The sequence below is a fragment of the Bufo gargarizans genome, unplaced genomic scaffold, assembly GCF_014858855.1.
Source record: "Bufo gargarizans isolate SCDJY-AF-19 unplaced genomic scaffold, ASM1485885v1 original_scaffold_1662_pilon, whole genome shotgun sequence".
Taxonomy (NCBI): Eukaryota; Metazoa; Chordata; class Amphibia; order Anura; family Bufonidae; genus Bufo; species Bufo gargarizans.
In genome coordinates this window covers 130,691-154,636 of record NW_025334457.1, presented here as the reverse complement: position 1 = coordinate 154,636, position 23,946 = coordinate 130,691, and the positions used below count along the sequence as shown (strand labels likewise).

Sequence of the window (23,946 nt, the reverse complement as noted above, 5' to 3'; positions counted from 1 at the left end):
ACCCGGGCTCTGCAGTCAGTATTACATATGATAGGCTTAGATACCCGGGCTCGGCAGTCAGTATTACATATGACAGGCTTAGATACCCGGGCTCTGCAGTCAGTATTACATACGATAGGCTTAGATACCCGGGCTCTGCAGTCAGTATTACATATCATAAGCTTAGATACCCGGACTCTGCAGTCAGTATTACATATGACAGGCTTAGATACCCGGGCTCTGCAGTCAGTATTACATATGACAGGCTTAGATACCCGGACTCTGCAGTCAGTATTACATATGACAGGCTTAGATACCCGGGCTCTGCAGTCAGTATTACATACGATAGGCTTAGATACCCGGGCTCTGCAGTCAGTATTACATATCATAGGCTTAGATACCCGGGCTCTGCAGTCAGTATTACATATGATAGGCTTAGATACCCGGGCTCTGCAGTCAGTATTACATACGATAGGCTTAGATACCCCGGCTCTGCAGTCAGTATTACATATGATAGGCTTAGATACCCGGGCTCAGCAGTCAGTATTACATACGATAGGCTTAGATACCCCGGCTCTGCAGTCAGTATTACATACGATAGGCTTAGATACCCGGGCTCAGCAGTCAGTATTACATATGATAGGCTTAGATACCCGGGCTCTGCAGTCAGTATTACATATGATAGGCTTAGATACCCGGGCTCTGCAGTCAGTATTACATATGATAGGCTTAGATACCCGGGCTCGGTACCACCCAGGACATGCAGGGTCTTGTAGAGCCTCAGCTTTGTGCGCCCTGGCGGCACCAGCCGCTGACACTGCTGTTGGGAGCAGCTGGCTCCATTGTGCGGCTCTGTACTGGTTTTATGGAGCATGAAGGGACAGTGAGTGGCCTCCCGGGCCTGAGTCTATTGTTCCCCCTGTCACTGTCCTCTCTGCCCAGCCGCTGCAGAGCGATAATATGCAGTGTGTGTGTACAGATGTAGCAGAGCTGAGCGCCTACCATTGCATCACAGGGATAGTTCAGATCACTGCATGAGGGATCACCACAAATTCAGCTCTGCTACATCTGCAAAGATTTACTGGATATAATCATTCCATTTTTTTATCTATTCCTTAATTACTGATAATTTGTGTATCAGTGGGATTTCTGGAACTTGTAGTTCCACTAAAGGTAAAGTTACATTTAATGGCACCCATTGTGTCCAGTGGAAGGCTGGTCGTATCACCATCACATATCGGTACCGGTGGGAGCGTCACCGCTTTACCCCCTGTTATAATAATGGCACTATGGTTATCCTGGCATCCAGGGGGCACGATTCACTCCTGCAGTGGTGATGGCTTTACAGCCGACAGCCTGGCATTGATTGTACCTATCTAAAGCATTAAAATTAAAAACTTGACTTTTCGGACTGGCGGCCCCCTAGGACAGTGCCACGGAAAAAGTCGCTGCACGACCATGCGACTACTAAGGGGTGCACTTACTTTTATGCATTATATAGATTGCTTTATTTATTTTTGTTTTCGTTATGTTGGGCGATGCCGGGGTTTGAACTCGTGTCTTGCAGTGCTGGGGTCCTGGGTTCAAATCCAACCTCGGCATAGAGCCCCCGTTCTCCATAATAATTTAATCATATGTCTGCGAAGGGTCGGATGTCATAAATTCCAGTGGAATATCGCCCCCCAGTGGCCACATCGTATTATAGAGGACGATATAGACTGTTTATTCGCGTTTTATAGATTTACTTGTGATGATCTTGATTTTCTGCAGTCATTCCTGGATAGTTTATGCACATATGCATGTATCTGTGCTTGCATTAAATATCACCGCAGTTTCCCTTTAAACTGGGCGCGGAAGCGAGGACAAACGTTACGTGAGATATTCCGTATCCCGGTCGTCCACATAATTTGATCTGGATAATAGACTGCTGTGTAATGTGAGGAGGCCTGCGCCTGCTGTAAGCAGATTCTCCCTGCACAAGGTTAGCAGGACGCCGTCCCAGTAACGGACTCTTTCATTGCAGGTTTCGTGACCGCCCTGCAGGTGATGATGGACAAGGATAACATACAGGTCGCCCGTGGCCAGTCCGCAGCGCTCTTATGCACCTTCACCACCAGTGCGGCGCTCACCAACCTCAACATCATCTGGACCGTTACCCCTTTGTCCAATGCCAACCAACCCGAACAGGTACGGTAAAGGGTTAACTTGAGGCAGACCTCCATTTTTAATGACAGTGTCTTCAGTTAGTGACATTTCAACTGCTTTTGAATGACATCACACTTTCTACTCCAGTCACTTTCAAAGCTGCACGCATAGCTCATAGCTCAGCTCTAGCCGCTGTGATTTCCCACAATGCACTGGTCACAGGAAACAAGCAGAATTCTGGATTTAGCTTTGGGTGTGAATGGAGGAGTTTGAAAACAAGTCGTATTAAAGTGTTTTTCTAGTATATGAAGCGTAATCGCTGTAAAGCTTCTGTTACTTTCTAATATACTTTCAGTTTTTGTCTTCTTTCAAATTTTTTTCCATATGTCTGCTTGCTGTCAGTGAATGAGAACATTTTTGTGTACTTCTTGAATTCATATATTTTTTTACAGCTGAGGGTTTGGTACAGCTGTGTTCGGTTTGCACAGTCCTCTGTGAACTAACCAGATACATGTTACCTTCACTGATACATTGTAACAACCCATCAGGGCAGGAGAGCCTTGTGCTTCTGATGTCTTTAGCTCACAGGGAATTGTCTAGAGTGGATCCAAATGTAACAAACCCTCAGCTAAGAGAACTATTAGATCGGGATCGGTTCTCAGCTTCTGGATGCAAACAACAATGCTGCTATTCTGTGACAGCAAGCAGAAATCTTGAAAATGGTGATGAAGTGAAACAAACTATAGCTGAGGTGCTGAGCCGTCCCCCGAGGTTCTGGGGGCGGGGTCAGTGTAGATAGCGCAGAACATCCCTATAGATACCGCTATAATAAATCTACGCTTGTCTTCCCCCAGATCATTATATATCAGGGCGGGCAGGTCTTCACGACGGCGGCGCAGTTCCAAGGACGAGTGGGTTTTATGCAAACCATGCCAAGCACCAACGCTTCAATCTACATAAATAACACGCAGCTGTCCGATACAGGGACCTACCAGTGTATGGTCAACAACTTCCCGGATCGGGCACTGCGCAATATTGGCGTACTGGGATTTACCGTTTTAGGTGAGTGTCAGTTACTGGGGTAAAGTATATAAGGTAAGGGTGTGTAGCAGACTGGGTGGTAAACAGAATTTTCTCATGCAGCCTATCCATTCACTAGAGAGCAGTGACATCACTGAGAATGCAGCCTATCCATTCACTAGAGAGCAGTGACATCACTGAGACTGCAGCCTATCCATTCACTAGAGAGCAGTGACATCACTGAGAATGCAGCCTATCCATTCACTAGAGAGCAGTGACATCACTGAGAATGCAGCCTATCCATTCACTAGAGAGCAGTGACATCACTGAGAATGCAGCCTATCCATTCAGTAGAGAGCAGTGACATTACTGAGAAAGCAGCCTATCCATTCACTAGAGAGCGGTGACATCACTGAGAATGCAGCCTATCCATTCACTAGAGAGCAGTGACATCACTGAGAATGCAGCCTATCCATTCACTAGAGAGCAGTGACATCACTGAGAATGCAGCCTATCCATTCACTAGAGAGCAGTGACATCACTGAGAATGCAGCCTATCCATTCAGTAGAGAGCAGTGACATTACTGAGAAAGCAGCCTATCCATTCACTAGAGAGCGGTGACATCACTGAGAATGCAGCCTATCCATTCAGTAGAGAGCGGTGACATCACTGAGAATGCAGCCTATCCATTCAGTAGAGAGCGGTGACATCACTAAGAATGCAGCCTATCCATTCGCTAGAGAGCAGTGACATCAGTGAGATTGCAGCCTATCCATTCACTAGAGAGCAGTGACATCACTTGAGAATGCAGCCTAACAATTCACTAGAGAGCGGAGACATCACTGAGAATTCAGCCTATCCATTCACTAGAGAGCAGTGACATCACTGAGAATGCAGCCTATCCATTCACTAGAGAGCGGTGACATCACTGAGAATGCAGCCTATCCATTCACTAGAGAGCGGGGACATCACTGAGAATGCAGCCTATCCATTCACTAGAGAGCGGGGACATCACTGAGAATGCAGCCTATCCATTCACTAGAGAGCAGTGACATCACTGAGAATGCAGCCTATCCATTCAGTAGGGGAGCAGTGACATTACTGAGAAAGCAGCCTATCCATTCACTAGAGAGCGGTGACATCACTGAGAATGCAGCCTATCCATTCACTAGAGAGCGGTGACATCACTGAGAATGCAGCCTATCCATTCACTACAGAGCAGTGACATCACTGAGAATGCAGCCTATCCATTCACTAGAGAGCAGTGACATCACTGAGAATGCAGCCTATCCATTCACTAGAGAGCAGTGACATCACTGAGAATGCAGCCTATCCATTCAGTAGAGAGCAGTGACATTACTGAGAAAGCAGCCTATCCATTCACTAGAGAGCGGTGACATCACTGAGAATGCAGCCTATCCATTCACTAGAGAGCAGTGACATCACTGAGAATGCAGCCTATCCATTCACTAGAGAGCAGTGACATCACTGAGAATGCAGCCTATCCATTCACTAGAGAGCAGTGACATCACTGAGAATGCAGCCTATCCATTCAGTAGAGAGCAGTGACATTACTGAGAAAGCAGCCTATCCATTCACTAGAGAGCGGTGACATCACTGAGAATGCAGCCTATCCATTCAGTAGAGAGCGGTGACATCACTGAGAATGCAGCCTATCCATTCAGTAGAGAGCGGTGACATCACTAAGAATGCAGCCTATCCATTCGCTAGAGAGCAGTGACATCAGTGAGATTGCAGCCTATCCATTCACTAGAGAGCAGTGACATCACTTGAGAATGCAGCCTAACAATTCACTAGAGAGCGGAGACATCACTGAGAATTCAGCCTATCCATTCACTAGAGAGCAGTGACATCACTGAGAATGCAGCCTATCCATTCACTAGAGAGCGGTGACATCACTGAGAATGCAGCCTATCCATTCACTAGAGAGCGGGGACATCACTGAGAATGCAGCCTATCCATTCACTAGAGAGCTGGGACATCACTGAGAATGCAGCCTATCCATTCACTAGAGAGCAGTGACATCACTGAGAATGCAGCCTATCCATTCAGTAGGGGAGCAGTGACATTACTGAGAAAGCAGCCTATCCATTCACTAGAGAGCGGTGACATCACTGAGAATGCAGCCTATCCATTCACTAGAGAGCGGTGACATCACTGAGAATGCAGCCTATCCATTCAGTAGAGAGCGGTGACATCACTGAGAATGCAGCCTATCCATTCAGTAGAGAGCTGTGACATCAGTGAGAATGCAGCCTATCCATTCACTAGAGAGTGGTGACATCAGTGAGAATGAAGCCTATCCATTCGCTAGAGAGCGGTGAAATCAGTGAGAATGCAGCCTATCCATTTACTAGAGAGTCGTGACATCACTAAGAATGCAGCCTATCCATTCGCTAGAGAGCAGTGACATCAGTGAGATTGCAGCCTATCCATTCACTAGAGAGCAGTGACATCACTTGAGAATGCAGCCTATAAATTCACTAGAGAGCGGAGACATCACTGAGAATGCAGCCTATCCATTCACTAGAGAGCAGTAACATCACTGAGAATTCAGCCTATCCATTCACTAGAGAGCAGTGACATCACTGAGAACGCAGCCTATCCATTCACTAGAGAGCAGTGACATCACTGAGAATGCAGCCTATCCATTCACCAGAGAGAGGTGACATCATTGAGAATGCAGCCTATCCATTCACTAGAGAGCAGTGACATCACTGAGAATGCAGCCTATCCATTCACTAGAGAGCAGTGACATCACAGACAGTGCAGCCTATCCATTCACTAGAGAGCAGTGACATCACAGAGAATGCAGCCTATCTATTCACTAGAGAGCGGTGACATCACTGAGAATGCAGCCTATCCATTCAGTAGAGAGCAGTGACATCACTGAGAATGCAGCCTATCCATTCACTAGAGAGCAGTAACATCACTGAGAATGCAGCCTATCCATTCACTAGAGAGCAGTGACATCACTGAGAATGCAGCCTATCCATTCACTAGAGAGCAGTGACATCACTGAGAATGCAGCCTATCCGTTCACTAGAGAGCAGTGACATCACTGAGAATGCAGCCTATCCATTCACTAGAGAGCAGGGACATCAGTGAGAATGAAGCCTATCCGTTCACTAGAGAGAGGTGACATCACTGAGAATGCAGCCTATCCATACACTACAGAGCAGTGACATCACTGAGAATGCAGCCTATCCGTTCACTAGAGAGCAGTGACATCACTGAGAATGCAGCCTATCCATTCACTAGAGAGCAGGGACATCAGTGAGAATGAAGCCTATCCGTTCACTAGAGAGAGGTGACATCACTGAGAATGCAGCCTATCCGTTCACTAGAGAGCAGGGACATCACTGAGAATGCAGCCTATCCATTCACTAGAGAGAGGTGACATCACTGAGAATGCAGCCTATCCATTCACTAGAGATCAGTGACATCACAGAGAATGCAGCCTATCCATTCACTAGAGAGCAGTGACATCACTGAGAATTCAGCCTATCCATTCACTAGAGAGCAGTGACATCACTGAGAATGCAGCCTATCCATTCACTAGAGAGCAAAGGACATCAGTGAGAATGAAGCCTATCCGTTCACTAGAGAGCGGTGACATCACTGAGAATGCAGCCTATCAATTCACTAGAGAGCAGTGACATCACTGAGAATGCAGCCTATTCATTCACTAGAGAGTGGTGACATCACAGAGAATGCAGCCTATCCATTCACTAGAGAGCAGTGACATCACTGAGAATGCAGCCTATCCATTCACTAGAGAGCAGTGACATCACTGAGAATGCAGCCTGTCCATTCGCTAGAGAGCAGTGACATCACTGAGAATGCAGCCTATCCATTCACTAGAGAGCAGTGACATCACTGAGAATGCAGCCTATCCATTCACTAGAGAGCAGTGACATCACTGAGAATGCAGCCTGTCCATTCGCTAGAGAGCAGTGACATCACTGAGAATGCAGCCTGTCCATTCGCTAGAGAGCTGTGACATCACTGAGAATGCAGCCTATCCATTGTTTTCTTCTGATATAAACACTTGTTATTATGCCGTTACTCCAGTGCCTCCCTCTGAACCCCTCTGCAACATTCAGGGATCCCTGGATATTGGGAGTGATGTCACTCTGACTTGCAGCTCGGAGGAAGGAATTCCCAGACCCACGTACTTATGGGAGAAAGTCGATAACAATCCCATCCTCCCTGCATCTGTAACACAAGGTGAGTGATTAGACTTAGGGCTTGTTCACACCACCGTGCCCTGTTTTGCGGTCTGAAAATTGCGTATCCGCAAAACACGGATGCCGCCCGCGTGCCTTCCGCAATTTGTGGAACGGACGGCCCTTTATAGAAATGCGTATTCTTGTCCGCAAAACTGACAATTTTTGCGGGGCCACGGAACGGAGCAACGGATGCGGACAGCACACGGAGTGCTATCCGCATCTTTTACGGCCCCATTGAAGCGAGTGAGTCCACCAAAAATGCGGCTCGGATGCGGAACAAAACCACGGTCATGAGAACAAGCCCTTAAAGGGGAACTCTGAGCAAAAAAAAACAGGGAACAGATTGTCCAGGAGCTGGGAGCCATCAATTCATCAAAAAATCCCCAAATTATTGTCTGCCGCAGTTTGCCGCCCTAGACCTGTTTCTAAATACCCAGGGCACGGCCGATCTACCTGTTGGACCCATCCCCCTAGCACCAAACCTTAAGCACGTAGACCAGTAGGAAAATGGAGCGGAGTAACAAAATATAGGGACACATAGGTCTGCATCAGAGCTGTATGCACAAAGCGGGTGGAGATTTTGTATTAGAACTTTGCAGACAGTTGCTTCATTGCAGCAATAAAATAAAAAAAGTTGCAAAAGTATGCACCCCCCCCCCCATAGTGTTTGTCTTTCCAGCATCACCCCTCAGTCCCTCACTCAGTCCCTCGTCTCGAATTTGCTGACAGAGACGTAGCTTGCAAAGCATAAAATTAATGAGTTTTCCTGTATCATAAATCATCGGCGGGATCCAGCGTGTAATGACTCGCGTTGTCGTTACTCATTTCCTACTGGACCTCATGATTTAAGTGTCTCCAATACACTGATAGATACTGCGCGAGCGGAGAGAATATCGCTTATTAATTCAGGGCGCCTTTATTTTCTAATTGATTGAAGTCAGCGGCCGTGTGCGACGGAGGCTTATTATCTGAGGCGGAAAATAACGAATCCACCTCTCGTGAAAAAATCGTGTTTGTAGCTTTTTGTAGTGTTCAATTCATACGTTGCATTGATATTTGTCATCTATGGAGGGCGTGTATACTTTTGCTCCAGTGCACATTTGCAGATTATTTTTTATACCGTTTTGTGTATACAGGCGCTGTGCAGATATATGGGCCCGCATACCGCCATATTGTTATAGTCATCCCACCCTCGTCTCGGTTTCCTGTGAGCAGGCTACAGCCTTGATACAGATATCCAAATCTCCAGCTACCCTTCATACAGTCATAGAGTTATAGGGGTTCTGCAGTGGAGCAATATTGACGACCTAGCCTCAGGGTAGCTGAAGATAAGACCGCCACTCACTCGCCTGTGCGAGCAAGGCTCGTTCCCCGAGCCGAAACGCGTCGAAAAGTGCCTTTATATGTGACCAATAAAGAAAAAAAATTGCATCCGAGTGAGTGGCGGTCTTATCTTCAACTATGTACATGGGAGCCTGACCCTCGACACATAGAGAGGACGGAGTGCCAACTGCTTTCTACTTGACTAGCCTCAGGGTAGTTCGTCAATATCAGATTAGTGGGGGGGGGGGGCTGACTCCTGGCACCCTTGTCCATCAACTGTTAGAAGGGGGTTGCCGCGCCTGTGCTGCTTCCTCATCATAGCTGATCGGCAGGGTTGCTGGGGGTTAGACCCGGGCCGACCCCTTTAAATTATAGAATTGTGAGTGCCTGCAGCTGCCACTAGGGGGAGCTAAATGCATACGACTACATTGTGTTCCACCTAGTAGTGGCTGTGATTTTAATCATCTCACCAATCCACCTTAAAAATACATGTTACCATCTAAAACGCTATAGACCCCCCAATTCTCTGGGCTTTCAGACAGTGTGCCTTTATAGTCACTTCGCCTCTATGTAATCTTTTATTTCATACACACAGAAAGTTCTTGACATTTGTTCCAGTCTCTGCAGTCGGAGATCAGAGCTTTTCTGATACCTTCTTTCACTTTCAGACCAGTTTCAAGGTACTATCTTACTGAAGAACATAAGTACTGCATCCTCAGGGCGATATCAGTGTGTATCATCCAATCTCATGGGTGCTCGAACCTGCCTTCTAGACCTGCAAGTACTTGCTCGTAAGTTATCTTTTTTGTTTTTTTATCATTGGGCCCTGCTAAAATCTGAGCATGGATAAACCATAGTCCTGGTAGTCTAGTGGTTAATAAATAATATCCTTGGTGGTCTAGAGGGCTTGTAATCGTATAGTCAATGGTAGAATTGTTTGGATAAATACAACTTCTTGCGGGCTAATAAAATATACAGTTAGTGGTCTAGTGATCTGATCATAGTATCCCAGTTGGTCTAGTGGTGTGATTTTCATATCCCTACCTAATATTAAAATATTCTTGGTGGTTTAGTGGGTAGTACTAGGTGGTACTCATTGGCCTTATATATGACAACTATATTCCTTGTGGTCTAGTGAATAAATCTCTTCTGGCTTTGTTGGCATATAAATTATACAGTTGGTGGTTTAGTGGTCCTATCATAGTGTTATAGATTATAGTATCCTTGATTAAACTGGTTGATAACTTCTATATTGTGTTATCGATTTAATAAATATTGCCCTAAGCTTGCTAGGTCCAGGTGGTCTAGTAGTCTGAACATATTATCCCTGTTGGTCTAGTGGTTTTGATTATAATATTCCTGATTTAGCTGGTTGATAATAATATCATTATTATTATTATTAAAGTGCCACTCATTCCATAGCGCTGTACATATAAAAAGGGGTATACATACATAATACAGACAATTGCACTAAGCATGACCAAGACGAGCTACAAACTCGTACAGAAGGAGAGAGGGCTCTGCCCGTGAGGGCTTATAATCTACATCTTATGGGAGAAGGACATACCATGAGGGTGAAGTTGGTCATGGCGGTATAGAGGCAGCAGGGTCACTGGTTGGAGGCTTGTCTGAAGAGGTGGGTTTTCAGGTTTCTTTTGAAGGATTCCACTGTAGGCAAAAGTCTGATATGTTGGGGTAGCGAGTTCCAGAGTGTGGGGGATGCACGGGAAAATTTTTGGAGGCGATTGTGGGAAGAGGTGATAAGAGGAGAGTAGAGAAGGAGGTCTTGTGAGGATCGGAGATTCTGTGGCGGGGATGTATCGGGAAAGTAGCTCAGAGATGTAGGGAGGGGACAGGTTATGGACGGCCTTGTATGTATTTGTTAGTATTTTGAACTGAATTCGCTGGACAATGGGGAGCCAGTGAAGGGGAGAGGGAGAGGCAGAGGAGTAATAGGGTGAGAGGTGGATTAGTCGGGCAGCAGAGTTGAGGATAGATTGGAGGGTGCGAAAGTGCTAGCTGGAAGGCCACAGAGGAGAATTTTGCAGTAGTCTAGGCGGGAGATGATGAGGGCATGTACAAGCATTTTCGCAGACTCAAAGTTGAGGAAAGTGCGGATGCGGGAGATGTTTTTGAGTTGGAGGCGGCAGGTGGTGGAAAGGGCTTGGATGTGCGGTCGGAAGGAGAGGGCAGAATTCAAGGTCACTCCAAGGCAGCGGACTTGGTTGACTTGGAAGAGTGTGCAGCCATTGATTGTGATAGATAGGTCTGTTGGAGGGGTTGAGCAAGATGGGGGAAAGATGATGAATTCTCTTTTATCCATGTTAAGTTTTAGTAAGCGAGAGGAGAAGAAGGAGGATATGGAAGATAGGCAACGAGGGATTCTGGATAGTAAGGTGGTGATGTCTGGACCAGAGAGGTAGATTTGCGTGTCGTCAGCATAAAAGTGATATTGAAAACCATGGGACTCTATGAGATGTCCCAGTCCAAAAGTGTAGATAGAGAAGAGCAGGGGTCCTAGGACAGAGACTTGCGGGACACCAACAGAGAGGAAATGAGACGAGAAGGTGGTGTGGGAGTGGTAGACGCTAAACGTCCGGTCTGTGAGGTATGATGTGATCCAGGAGAGGGCCAGGTCAGTGATGCCAAGAGATGAGAGAGTTTGTAACAGAAGGGAGTGGTCAACAGTGTCAAAGGCAGAGGACAGGTCAAGGAGAAGGAGGACAGAGTCATGTTTTTTGGTTTTGGCTAGGTTAGTAGGTCATTGGTGAGTTTGGTGAGGGCAGTCTCTGTTGAGTGGTGGGGTCGGAAGCCAGATTATAGGCAGTCAAAGAGGGAGCAGGAGGATAGGTGGGAGGACAGTTCAGAATGGACATGTTGTTCAAGTAGCTTTGAGGCATACGGAAAAAGTGATATGTGGCGATAACTGGACAAAGAAGATAGGTCAAGTGAAGGCTTTTTGAGGATAAGTGTAATGGTAGCATGTTTAAAAGCAGAGGGGAAGACACCAGAGGTTAGTGATAGGTTGAAGAGATGATTTAGGGCTGGGATAAACACTGTGGTGAGGTTAGGGATGAGGTGGGATGGGATTGGGTCAAGTGTACTGGTGGTGAGATGGGATCTGGAGAGTAGAGTGGAGAGTTTTTCTTCTGTAATAGTGGAGAAGCTGGTTTTGGGAGAAGACTTGTGTAGAGGGTCTGTGGGGACTGTGCACTGAAGCTTTCTCTGATGTTAACTATCTTTTGTTTGAAGTATGTGGCAAACTCCTCAGCTGAGATGAGAGGGTCGGAAAGCTGGGGGACGGAGAAGGGAGTTAAAAGTGTTAAAAAGTTGTTTAGGGCTGTGGGACAAAGAAGATATGAGGGATGAGAAGTCGCCTGCTTTGCATCAGCGATTGAGGATTTAAAAATGAGGAGGGATTGCTTGTATGCGGTGAAGTGATCCTTAGAGTCGAATTTCTTCCATCGCCGCTCAGCAGACCTGGAAACTTTTCAGATTTTTTTGGTCAGGTCGGTGTGCCAGGGTTGTCTGTTGATTTTTCGGGTGTTGTTGTGTCTGAGGAGGCAACAGTGTCCAGAGCTGTACTTATTGTGGTGTTATATAGGGTGGTGGCAGTATCAGGGTCTTTGAGGGAACGAATGGTAGAGAGTGGCAGAAGAGAGTCAGAAAGCAAGCGAAAGTCGAGATGTTTAAGGTTTCTGCGGGGGGGGGGGGGGTGTTAGTGTGTGGACCGGGGGAGTAGCAGAAGAGACCTTTGAAGAGAAGGTGAGTAGGTTGTGGTCAGATGGGGGAGAGGCGAATTAGAAAGGTTAGATAGGGAGCAGAGGCGGGTAAAGATAAGATCCAGAGTGTGACCATCTCTGTGGGTGGGAGTTGAAGACCACTGTGAGAGGTCGAAGGAGGAAGAGAGTGATAGTAGTTTCGAGGCGGCTGAGTGGCAGGTGTCAATAGGGATGTTGAAGTCACCCATGATGATAGTGGGGATGTCGGCAGAAAGAAAGTGTAGTAGCCAGGTGTAAAGTGGTCAATAAAGATGGTGGCTGGGCTTGGGGGGCGGTAAATGACAGCTACTTGGAGGTTGGAGGGAGAGTAGATGCGACCAGAGTGTACTTCAAACGAAGGGACCATAATGGAGGGTGGCAGTGGAGTTGGGCTGGAGTTGGAGCAGGTGTCTGATAGGAGAAGACCAACTCCTCCACCATGTTTGCAGCAGGGGCGGAGAGTGTGAGTGAATTGAAATCCTCTATAGGAGAGTGCAGCAGGGGAGGAGGTGTGAGAGGGTGTCAGCCATGTTTCTGTGAGACCCAGGAAGGAAAGTTTTTGAGAGATGAAGAGGTCATGAATGTAGGACAGTTTGTTACAGACAAAGCGTGCATTCCATAATGCTCCTGCAAGAGGAACCAAAGGAGCAGGGGTCAGAGGAATGGTTATTAGGTTTAAGGGGTTGCAGAAATTTGTAGGAGGAGATTTGTAGTAGGACGTAGAGGTGATAGTGGGGATTTGCTGAGGGGGGCCTGGATTTGGAGAGATATCACCAGCAATAAGGAGAAGCAGAGAAAGTGTTAGTAGGTGAGAATAAGAGAGGGCAGGAGGTATCTGTGTGTGTTTGGGAAGGAAGTGTTTTACATTGCCAAACAGGTTTGTGCAAGCGGTCAGATGAGAAGGTAAGATGGAGGGAGAGATGAATAGTTTATTTTCTGGGTGAATTGATGTGGGGGTATTTCAGGAGGTTGTGGAAAAGTGGAAGAGTAAGATGAAAGATTGAAACATTGTTTGCATTAACTATTTATTTTCACCTGCGGTCCCCTTCTGGTTCAATTCTGGTATAATTCGGTATGTGCACTTAAAGAGTTGCACTGAAAAGACCAAGGTCTGAAAGACCTAAGGACTTAGATTTATACCATTCAGTGTTCAATCGGGTGTGAACAAGAGGGAAGGGGGCTACATTTGGCCTAATCAAGGAGGACCAGATACAGGGGTGAAATAGTCAATGTAAGCAAATACTCAATAAATCCAGCAGGGGAAGAGACATTACTAGTTCAATGCAGACATACCAGGTGATGAGAAGGAAAGATGAGGGGTGTGAACAATATCAGACTCTGGGTTAGGTTCAATGCAGACAAATCTGGAGAGGAGAGACTTGGGTGATGGTCAGTAGACAGTGATGACAAAGTGGATTCCATATCCATAATATTACATTCTGGTATAATTTGGTATGTGCACTTAAAGAGTTGCACTTGCAATATGTTGCATTGAAAAGACTATGTTAACAATTTAATAAATATGACCTCACACCTTCTGGGTCCTGGTGGTCTTGTGATTTGATTCCTTTTGGTCTTGTGGCTTGATTATAGTATCCTTGATCAAGCTGGTTGACAATATACTTGCCTTGAGAACAATTCATTAAATATGACCTTACATCTAATAGTTTGATCACATAATCCCTGTTGGTCTAGTGGTGTGATTATAGTACCTATGATGGAGGTTAGTAATAATATTCTTACTGCCTTAACAAATAAATATGGTGATCTAGAGGATCACAAATCATTATTTTGAGTTGTAGTAGGTTGGTCATAATACCAATACTGTGGTAACGATGCTCACTCTTGTGTTCTCAGCTCAGCACCAGAGCATGGGTCTTATAGCTGGAGCCATCGCTGGGGGAGTGTTGGTGCTGGCCATCTGCATAATCGTGGTAGTTGTTGGGTTGTTCTACTGGAGGAACAAGCACAAGGAAGAGGAAGATGAAATCCCTAATGAGATAAGGTATGATGGATGGGGAGCATCATTGGATTGTCTTCGTTGCCATACAGTTTGCATTGAGTATTATGATATTTATGATCTTGCATGGTCAGCTCAATCATAAGGTTGGGTCTACACTATTGTGTGCATAAAGGCGACAAGTGTATGGAGAATTTGGGCCATGGGACACTTATATTGCATCTTCCTAGTTAAGAAGCACAATTTGTCTACCAAGCATTGCATATATGATCAAAAAGGAAGATGATCTAAGATGAGGTATAAACTAACATATATCTGCTGTTCATATAATTTTCCTTATCTTTCTAGAGAGGACGATCTTCCTCCGAAGTGCGCATTGTCTACCAAAGTCTTTCACCCTGATGCCTCCTCCTCTGAGCATGATACACTAACGTCCACCAACACAAACATCTACAATGGTCACTACTGGAGTAACTCCAAGTCCAATTTCAACACCGGTTCTTACGTCCATTACAACTGCAATGGTTGCCGCCAACCCTCCGCCCGTTCAGTGACAGGTCATCCAAGACCAACATATGCTAATGGTGGACAACCTTCTACAGGTCCTCCAAAGACATTGGTGGTGACGGCTAGCACAGCCCCTTCTCCAAAGACTGGAGGTAGAAGCAACGGTACGGTTGGCAGAAAAGCTAAGCCGTCTCAAACTAGGTCTTATGCTGTTAGCCAGGCCACATTGGAGAGGATAGGTGCTGTACCGGTCATGATACCAGCTCAGAGTAGAGCTGGGTCGCTAGTATAGACAGAGCATAAAGTCAGCTTGGGGCAAAGAAGAGTCGTGTCAGCATGTGGGATGAAAGAACATCACGTGTGCTTCTCTGTTCCTTCCTTTCATCCAGGCAATCTACAACTGGAAAAAGGCCGGTCCTTTGCTCTTGTGAGAGCAGACATACCCTGAGACAAGGAATAAACAGGGGAAGTGTGGACGGTTTTCTCGAGATTAGAACTCGTCCTTGTAGTGCCAAGCACAGCCCCGGGGCTTCCAACACAGGATAACATATGTGCCTCCCGTACTCTGGTTCAGCTCCTCTCACTCACACAAAGCCCCATTAAAGGCTTTATTTTTGTAGCATTCACCTTGCTTGGAATCCAACTAGTTCTCTTGTTCTTTGAAGACGGTGCTAAGGAGCCCCCCACCCAACTCACCCTTCTGTACCACCCTAAAAATCACCAGCTAAAGAAGTAATCACCCCATCCCACATACCTCCAGCACTTTATTCATACCCACCTCCATGGAATAACATCCAACAGGTAGATACATTGCAAGAACCCACCATCGCCACTGAATATGACACGGACTTCATCATACCAAGAAGATCCCTCAAGATTCCTAAGATCTCGATTTTTTTTCCCCTCAAATATTTGTTCCTATTTTGAGATTATAGACACTGAACCTGTTTTGCATTCTTTTACTGAATTTAATATATATATAAAAAAAAATATTTTTCTGTAGTATTTGATTTTTTTAGGGGCTCTGTAGTCATCATTGTATCAAATTTCGAATACTAGGTCATTGTATTGTGTTTGGCAAATGTGTCAACTTCTTTTCTTCCCTCAGAAAAAAACATCATTATTATTTTTTTGTTCTTAACGCGTTTATTTTTTAATGGACTTGATTTGCAGATATTTCTTAAGTTGCAGAACTAGATGTCCTATCATGGTCTTTCAGCTCCGGTTGAGACCATGGGTGAACTTTTAGTTCCACCATTTCTCAGGAAGCGTGGGTTGTCCACTTTAGACGAACATGCAGTAGGATGTATGGAAGAATTTTTGAAATTGCTGTAGTCTACAGAAGTTGGATGAGGGAGCCTGAACATGCAGTAGGATGTATGGAAATAATTTTTGAAATTGCTGTAGTCTACAGAAGGTTGAAGAGGGAGCCGTACAGAGTTTCGGGTGATTTAATGACAAGCAATGGCAAGGAATTAATACGTTTTTGGTTCAACAAATGCAACACGTTCTAGTGATTGTCCTCCATGAGCACCAATGGGTCAACCAGCCTCCTCGTTGAGTGTTAGCCTTCAAATCCTGTCTTCTTACCCAGTGAAGGGCTGAAGCTTTCATATATCTCTATTATTCAGTGGACGAACACAGAAACAGTTGAATCTCCTTATGCTGCAAATCCAACTAAGTGGCAACAAAAAGGGGGGGAAACGGCAAGTATACCCCAAGTGGACTCTTGATCGAAATACTGGATATCCAGTGTTTATGTGCCTGAAAATTGATGTCTGCAGAGTTACAGTATTATGTACACAAGAGCCAAACTTTATAATGTTCAAATAACTTTATTCACAGGTTACAAGTGTTCTATACCTCTCTCTCTCTATATATATATATATTAGATTTCATATTTTTTCTTTCCAGTCTCAACCAAAATCCAGAATATTTTTGCATTTTTTTCATAGTATCCCATGATCATTAGTTATCTAAAACGGTCCATAGACATGTCTCGACCATACCAAGTGTGCATGTAATTTCAGTGGGCTACTCTATGCTTCTGGGTTGGATAAGTTAAAACTGAACCTAATGGATCCTTATTCTGCTCCCCAGGTAGAGATGTTTATGGGCACTGCCCATAGACATTGAGATCCATGTTAAAATAATGAATGTGTATGGCTAGTTTTCCAGTAGAGTATAGGCAACCCGTCACCAGGACAGGAACCTTGTTTTGCACTAAGGATGCCAAACTGGTTGTTGCAAATGAGTCCACCAAATGGTCTCCTGATTGCCACTGATGGGTCTGGAAAAAAAATATTTACCCCCATGTACCCTCTCCCTCCCTGTTAAAGAGAACCTATTCCCATGATGGTTACAGAGTTGATTCTCGTGGCCCTAATGCAAGATCTGAAACAAGAACCCCACCTACCATGTGTCATGGTGTTTTCTTACGTGCACTAGTTTTTTGGGTGCAACAGCTTGCTTTGCACCCCCTATAGTTGTTTCTAAAGAATCATTAAGGTTCTGGGGAGCATTTTTTGGGTGCTGGTTTACCCACTAATTCAGCGTTTATGAGTCTATCATAATAAAGGAGATCCATCCTGCTAAAAGGTCTTTTCCACCAATCTCATACACTATCCAAGCTGAGCAGACTGGGTCTAGGATTTCAACGAGTGTATTTTTTCAAAAACTTACTTAGGTCAAATGGAAATCTGATCATGTTCGTTGGATATTAAGTTGTTTTCTATTAATTCCGGTTATAGTCTCATCTGAATGTTGGATTCATGTGTTCTTCACAGTTTCTCCCTCCTTTCCGAATATGATGTCAATTAACCAACTGCTGCAATGTTATAGTAGAGCATTAACTCACCGGCACGGTAATGGGTTTCAGACAGGTTCTGCCTATTCCCTGACATGTCCCTTGACTAATATAGTCTGGATGTTTCAGATGAGTGGGTGAGGGAGGTTTGTTCTAATATTTTGGGATAAAAAATATCTTCAAAATAATCCATGCATCCATGACTTTTTGATATATCCTAAAAAAAAAAAATATGCATTTTGGCCATATTCGGAATGTCTTTAATACTAGTTCTAATATTACTAGGGGTGCATATGCCTTCATAATGACTTGAATACAAAAACTCTAATATTTACTGCAAAAGCTTTGCGGCATTCGATGTGCCAACCACCTGTTGGGTGGCATGCTTGGCAGCACACTAATGTGGGTATGTATGGCTTGCATGGTAGTAATCTATAAAATGTATGGATACCACAATTTTTATGGGGGTAGGGTAGATCATTTAAAACGATAATTGGGTCAGAGGTTGCACTTGCTCATAGGTCTTTTACCGCTCAGAATTGGCATTCATGGATTTGATAGGTTCCCCTCCTCAAGATTTTTTGAACGGGTGCTGGGCACCTGTTTAACGTGGGTGGTGGTCTGGGGGATGGGCTGTGCGTGAGTGCGTCTTCTGTACACACTCCCAAATGCCATTCTGGTTGTTCACTGAGTCTGAGGATGCCTAAGCAGTAACTAATCTCGTCCTCCTGCTATGTTTACATTTGCTATGGCAGATAAAAGAGAAAAAACTCAAAATCTTAAAACTCAGTTTCCTGCATCCTGCATAATAGTTTGAGATGCCCGGCCTGCCGCATGAAATCCTGTTTCTTGAGTGATGTAAGTAAAAAAAAAAATATATAAAAAAAAAAAAAAAGAATGCCCAGATTTTTTGTTTTTTTTCTAATGCATAAAGATGATATGACCAGAAATATTGATACTTTGTATCACTGAAGGCAACTTCATCGTTAGGGGTTGGTGGTACCAGAAGTTGGAATTTACAGTAGAGAAGTAGGAACATTATTGGGATTACCCATGACTTGGAACCCTTTGTGATGTGACGAATTAAAAATAATTGGGAAGACCAAAATCAACAGAATCCTTTTGAGTCCCATTCATGCCTACATTTTTTAGAATGTGATAGAACTGAGAAATTACAGTATGTACATTCCTTACCTCTATTTACATGCGATGATGGACCAAGCTGGAATGTAGACAGTTGGAACCCTTTCTTGACCCATGTATTACATTAGCGCTTGATCCCCACTGTAACTTTTTGAATAACATGCATTGATTTACCAAAAGGTTCTGTGAAATACAGATGTAGCAGAGCTCAACTCAACTGAGAGTTGATACCTACTCAGTTTGATATCATGATAGGTTATCCGTGGTTTTCTGTAGACTTGCAGATATACCATACCTATGTTATAGGATTCCATAGGAGGTAGCATGGCCCACAATTTGACACCTTGCATTCATGGCTATGTTTTCCCCAGGTCCCTCTGAACATGGGACACATCTACCCTTTACCAAATGGTAGTGATTTTTGCCAACTTTCTCACTGAATTCTACAAGTTCTCCATTGTTGTACAATCTGGTAAAGAGATGGTCAGGTTGGTTTTGTTCCAATCTGAGAGTGAAGCCCAACACTAAGAATTTTTTGTAGAGTGGTATTCTGTTCTGACTTAACGAATATGGTCCCCAATGGGGAGATGGCCACTTTATGCCATCTCTGTGCCCCAAGGCTGCCTTCATGAAACCTGGTGAGAAAAAACAGCAGCATGAAAATGACCAACGATAACCCAAGGTCATTCTCAAACTTTGGACATGTGGTGAGAATGACCCCAGGTAATCTTAGCCGTTGTGACTTTGCAAAGTTAAATCATTAAAACTACTCCATAGAGAAGTGATCCTAACCCATTTAATCTTGAAGCTGATGTGGGTCCAGCTTTTTCGAATTCCCAATGATCAACTGTGATCACCAGGGGATGCTGCATTTGACCAAATGTCCATATCTGCATGGGCAGTCTAAATCCATCAGAACAAGAGACACTTCTATAGAGGGACTCCCCTTCGTCATGTCCTCATGAGACAATCCCTTGGTGTTCAAACACTTCACAATGGGAATGACTAAGGTAATTCTCAATCTTTGGGAACACTGTGAGAATGATCCTGGGTAACCTTAGCTGCCCCATCATAAGAACTGTCCCATGGTGATGATTAACACCCTCCATGAAGATCGAAGTAATTTGATTTTCTCCTGACCCAGTTTCGAGGTTGCAGTGGCTCGAACTGGTAAATTAATTTACTTATCCCATATCCCCAAATATAATTTCTTGGCTCAGCTATCTTAGCGGCTACCACGTCTGTTCTCAAGTGAATAGAAGTAGGAATTTGTGCGTACCGCATTTCCCAGGAGTTAGCCCCATTTAGATCCTCAGTGTTGTATAACATATTGTGCTTTTTTATTATATTACCATGTCCTTTTTTTTGGACTTAACACATAAAGTTCCATAAAGTTCTCCCCCAGAACAGACCGACCTATAGAGTCGCTCCCTCTCTGCATTTCCTTTTTATATTGGCGAGGCAGCAGGATCTGTGAAGCATTGCGACTCTCAAACATCAGTGTCCCTGGCTGCAGTACAATGCAGTCGAGGGAACGGTAGACACTAAGACACTGCAGAAACATTAGCACCAGCTGTCGTCACTGAGCAGAGGAGTCTTATACTGAGCAGTTACTGGGATCCACCATGACCTTGCGTCTAATATCACATTTTATTCCGAAAGACGTGCCCTCACTTTATGGAAATCGCATTGACTTTCATCTGAAATCTAACATTAAACCCTTAAGGACAGGGACAATTTTTCTATTTGCATTTTTGTTTTTTTATCCCCAACTTCCGAGAACCATAACTTTTTAAAATTTTCCATTTGCGTAGACGTAGGAGGGCTTTTTTTTTTGTGGGACAAGTTGTAATTTTTAATGGCACCATTAAAACACAAAACGAAACACAATTCCACCATAGTTTTTAGGATTTTAGTGTTCACTATGTGCAAAAAAAATAACCTGACCATATTCTGTGGGTCGGTATAATTAAAGGGATACCACATTTTTGTAGTTTATATAATGTTTTAACTACTTAAAAAACTTTAAACTACTACTTTGAAACAATTAATAACAAACATAATTTTTATTTTATTTTTCCATCTACAGAGCTGTATGAAGGCTCATTTTATTGGTACCATTATGGGGTACATACCACTTTTTGATCACTTCTCATTCAATTTATTTGGGTGTCCAAAAGTAGCAAATCTATTTTAATTATTTTTTGTTACGGCATCCACCAAACACATGACAAATATTGTTATATTTTATTTATTTAAAGGCTATGGACACCTTTTGAGGGCATTTTTTTAAATTATTGCATTGTACTATGAGCTAAAAATACTTTTTTTCAATTGGTCTTTATTAAAAATATGGAGTCCTTTTTTCTGTACAAAGCTGAGATGCTCTAGCAGCTGCCTGTGGATTCTCTGTCATCTAGGGAGCAGACGGACTCCTTATCTCTGCTCTCTCTCTACCATTATAGCTCAGTTCTTATCTTACAGATAAGGATGTGGCCTAGATAAGTTTTTATGATCTCTAAGTTTAGAGATAAGAGTTATTATATGAGGGCACAAAGTGAAAGTACCAGTCACACAGCTAGACAAACAGTTAACCTTTTGTAACAGAACAACTCAATATTTTTTATAAAGGCCAATTGAAAAAAACTATTGTCTGCCAAAAATGAGTAACATGCAATCATAAACAAAAATTAACTCCAAAGGTGTACATAGCCTTTAAGTTTATTTATTATTATATGGTAAGTAAAATTGGGAAGGGGGGATAGAATTTTTTTTATTTTTTTAAACTTTTTTTTTTCTCTGTAATTTTTATTCCCTTTGAGAACTGCATGTTCAAGAGAACTTGAACATGCAGTTTCATGATTGCTTGTCAAATATACCACAGTAGATTTTCACAGGCTGCCTCCCAGGCTGTAGCTGAGGATTAGCTTTGCATTTGTCATAGAAACTGATTAGAACTCCATGATTTTGCCTACAGGGCTCCAATCGGCCCTCTCCTTCTGACCCTACAGCTGCCGTGGTCATTACTGACAGTGGCATCTGTGGGGTAAAATGGCTGGGATCAGCGTTATCTCCGATCCCAGTCACTGCCGTTGGTTGTCTGCTCTGTTATACAACTGGCACCAGCCATATATGGAGTGAGCTCACTCCATTCTTCTCCTTAATGCTCATGATTTACGTGTACAGTATGTCATGGTGGGTTATGGCATTAAAGAGCGTGAAAATTGTTTAAAACATTTTATATTACTTACTGTATTTTTATTATCCATTTTGCTTATATGGCATTAGGGCATCTAAACATCTAAGTACCCCCCCAAATTTACCTTCACAGTGGGCTATACCTATTAAAAGCACAGCAAGAGGACAGAGCCAGTAAATCTAAGAGACAAGCTGTGTCTTTAGAAGAGCTGTAAGACTCCACGATATTGTTTATCTCATATTAAAAAGAGAAAAAATAACTTGCCTAAAAATCCAAAAATCCATGGCCCCTTATGCAATATTTTGGTCAAATTCTAATGCCATCTAATGCGCCTACACTTCATCTCGGACCTGTTTATACCCCACATCCCTAGTACAGGAGGTCAAGGGGTATTATTTGGCCCCTTCCAGTCTTACTCAAGATGTATACATCCAGCTAAAAGAATGTGCCAAATGGTCCATGTGGCAACTGAACATTTGGGTAGTTTCTCCAAATGTAACTAGACACAGAACCTGCACGACCGACCATTATTGGTCAAAAATTTCAGTTCGAGAGCAGACTTTTCCTAATTTTCCAATCACGTAGCAAATATCTGTTAATATGTGATGTTCGAGGTTTGGAACGTTTGTCGGATTGGAGGTTAACCTACACACTTATGTCTGTAGACCCTCTTTTTCGTTGCAGACATTATTTCCTGAGTGGGATCTTGCACATAATGTCTACTTCTAAGTAAACCTCCCACCCGCTTTCTATTCCTTCTAACCAATGTGTGGTCCTCAAGGAGGTCTGGTGCCTAGAGAAGGTGATGGTTTCCTTCGTGTTACAAAGTATCATATTTTTTTCAAAAATATTCAAAAATTCATCATTCAACTGTTTTCAGAATATTTTCGATGAGCCAAATTGGGGGGGGGGGGGGCTCAAAGTCTGGGTCTCTGTCATGAAGATGTGAAATGCATTTTTACATTGTAAGGCACGGTATCCATATAGCGGTTGTGACATTGACTGACATATTTGGCTACCCTTTTGGGGGAAGGTTTGCCACAACTAGGATCTGATCTAAAAGGGAACCTAACGGGTCCAGACCCAGCTATGCCGAAAAAGACTAAGATAACAAATCCCCCCTTGTCCTAACCGTTATAGAGGAACCCGGCTTCATAGGGCTCAATGGAATCTAGCACCACTAACCATCTGCTGTCCACTACTTAAAGATCCTTATCTCAGAATGTAGCAGATTTATTCGGGATTGTTCCCATCTGGTTATGGGATGGTAATGGCTTATAAAATACTGTAGACGCATGAGACCTACAAATCAGGGAGCTTCATCATGTGTTATGAGCATGTAAACACCTTGGAAGAAGCGGAAACATTTTGTATATTTTGTAAAAAAAATAAAAAAATAAATGAAAATAGAAAAATTTAAAGAAATATACTAACGGAAAATAATTTCTTGGACTCTCGTGTTTTTAGTTCTGTATTATAACAGTTGATAAATATTCGTAATCAAATGACGAATCCGTGTTTATTTTCTTGATCTGCTAGGCTGTGCTGCCACCTGCTGGATGATTAGAAAATTGCAAAACATTTTTAAAAATAATTCAAAGCAAAAATAGAATTTCATAAATGAATGTGGGGGAACCTATGTGTTGTTTGGGGGCTGTGATTTAGATGTGAAGACATAGTAATACAGAAACAGGAACTATGTTCCATTGGGTGGCGTCAGTGATGTTGGGGGGATATTTGGGCTTCATTGCTGATTAAAGTGTCAATCACATCCTTAATTATAATCTATGTACTACAGGGTACACTATAGACTTACACTATGCGGTACTTTCTAAATATCACTTAAAAA

At 43.6% G+C, this 23,946-nt stretch overlaps 1 protein-coding gene across 1 annotated transcript; it reads left to right on the top strand.

The window, feature by feature from the left end:
* The first annotated feature begins 739 nt into the window (after positions 1-739).
* LOC122923501 (immunoglobulin superfamily member 11-like) lies at positions 740-23,529 on the top strand. Its single transcript, XM_044274325.1, has 7 exons — positions 740-862; positions 1,969-2,166; positions 2,979-3,186; positions 7,241-7,396; positions 9,390-9,512; positions 14,340-14,487; positions 14,791-23,529. The coding sequence occupies exons 1-7, from the start codon at positions 740-742 to the stop codon at positions 15,239-15,241; spliced, it is 1,407 nt and encodes a 468-aa protein (XP_044130260.1). The 3' UTR covers positions 15,242-23,529.
* The last annotated feature ends 417 nt before the right edge of the window (positions 23,530-23,946 follow it).

What these genes read in the sequence shown, in the direction of transcription:
- LOC122923501 (XM_044274325.1), top strand. Translation starts at nt 740, where the DNA reads ATGCAGGGTCTTGTAGAGCCTCAGCTTTGTGCGCCCTGGCGGCACCAG. An exon ending in TTATGGAGCATGAAGGGACA is followed by an intron (nt 863 to 1,968) that starts GTGAGTGGCCTC and finishes CAAGGTTAGCAG; the next exon opens with GACGCCGTCCCAGTAACGGA. An exon ending in GAAATCCCTAATGAGATAAG is followed by an intron (nt 14,488 to 14,790) that starts GTATGATGGATG and finishes TTATCTTTCTAG; the next exon opens with AGAGGACGATCTTCCTCCGA.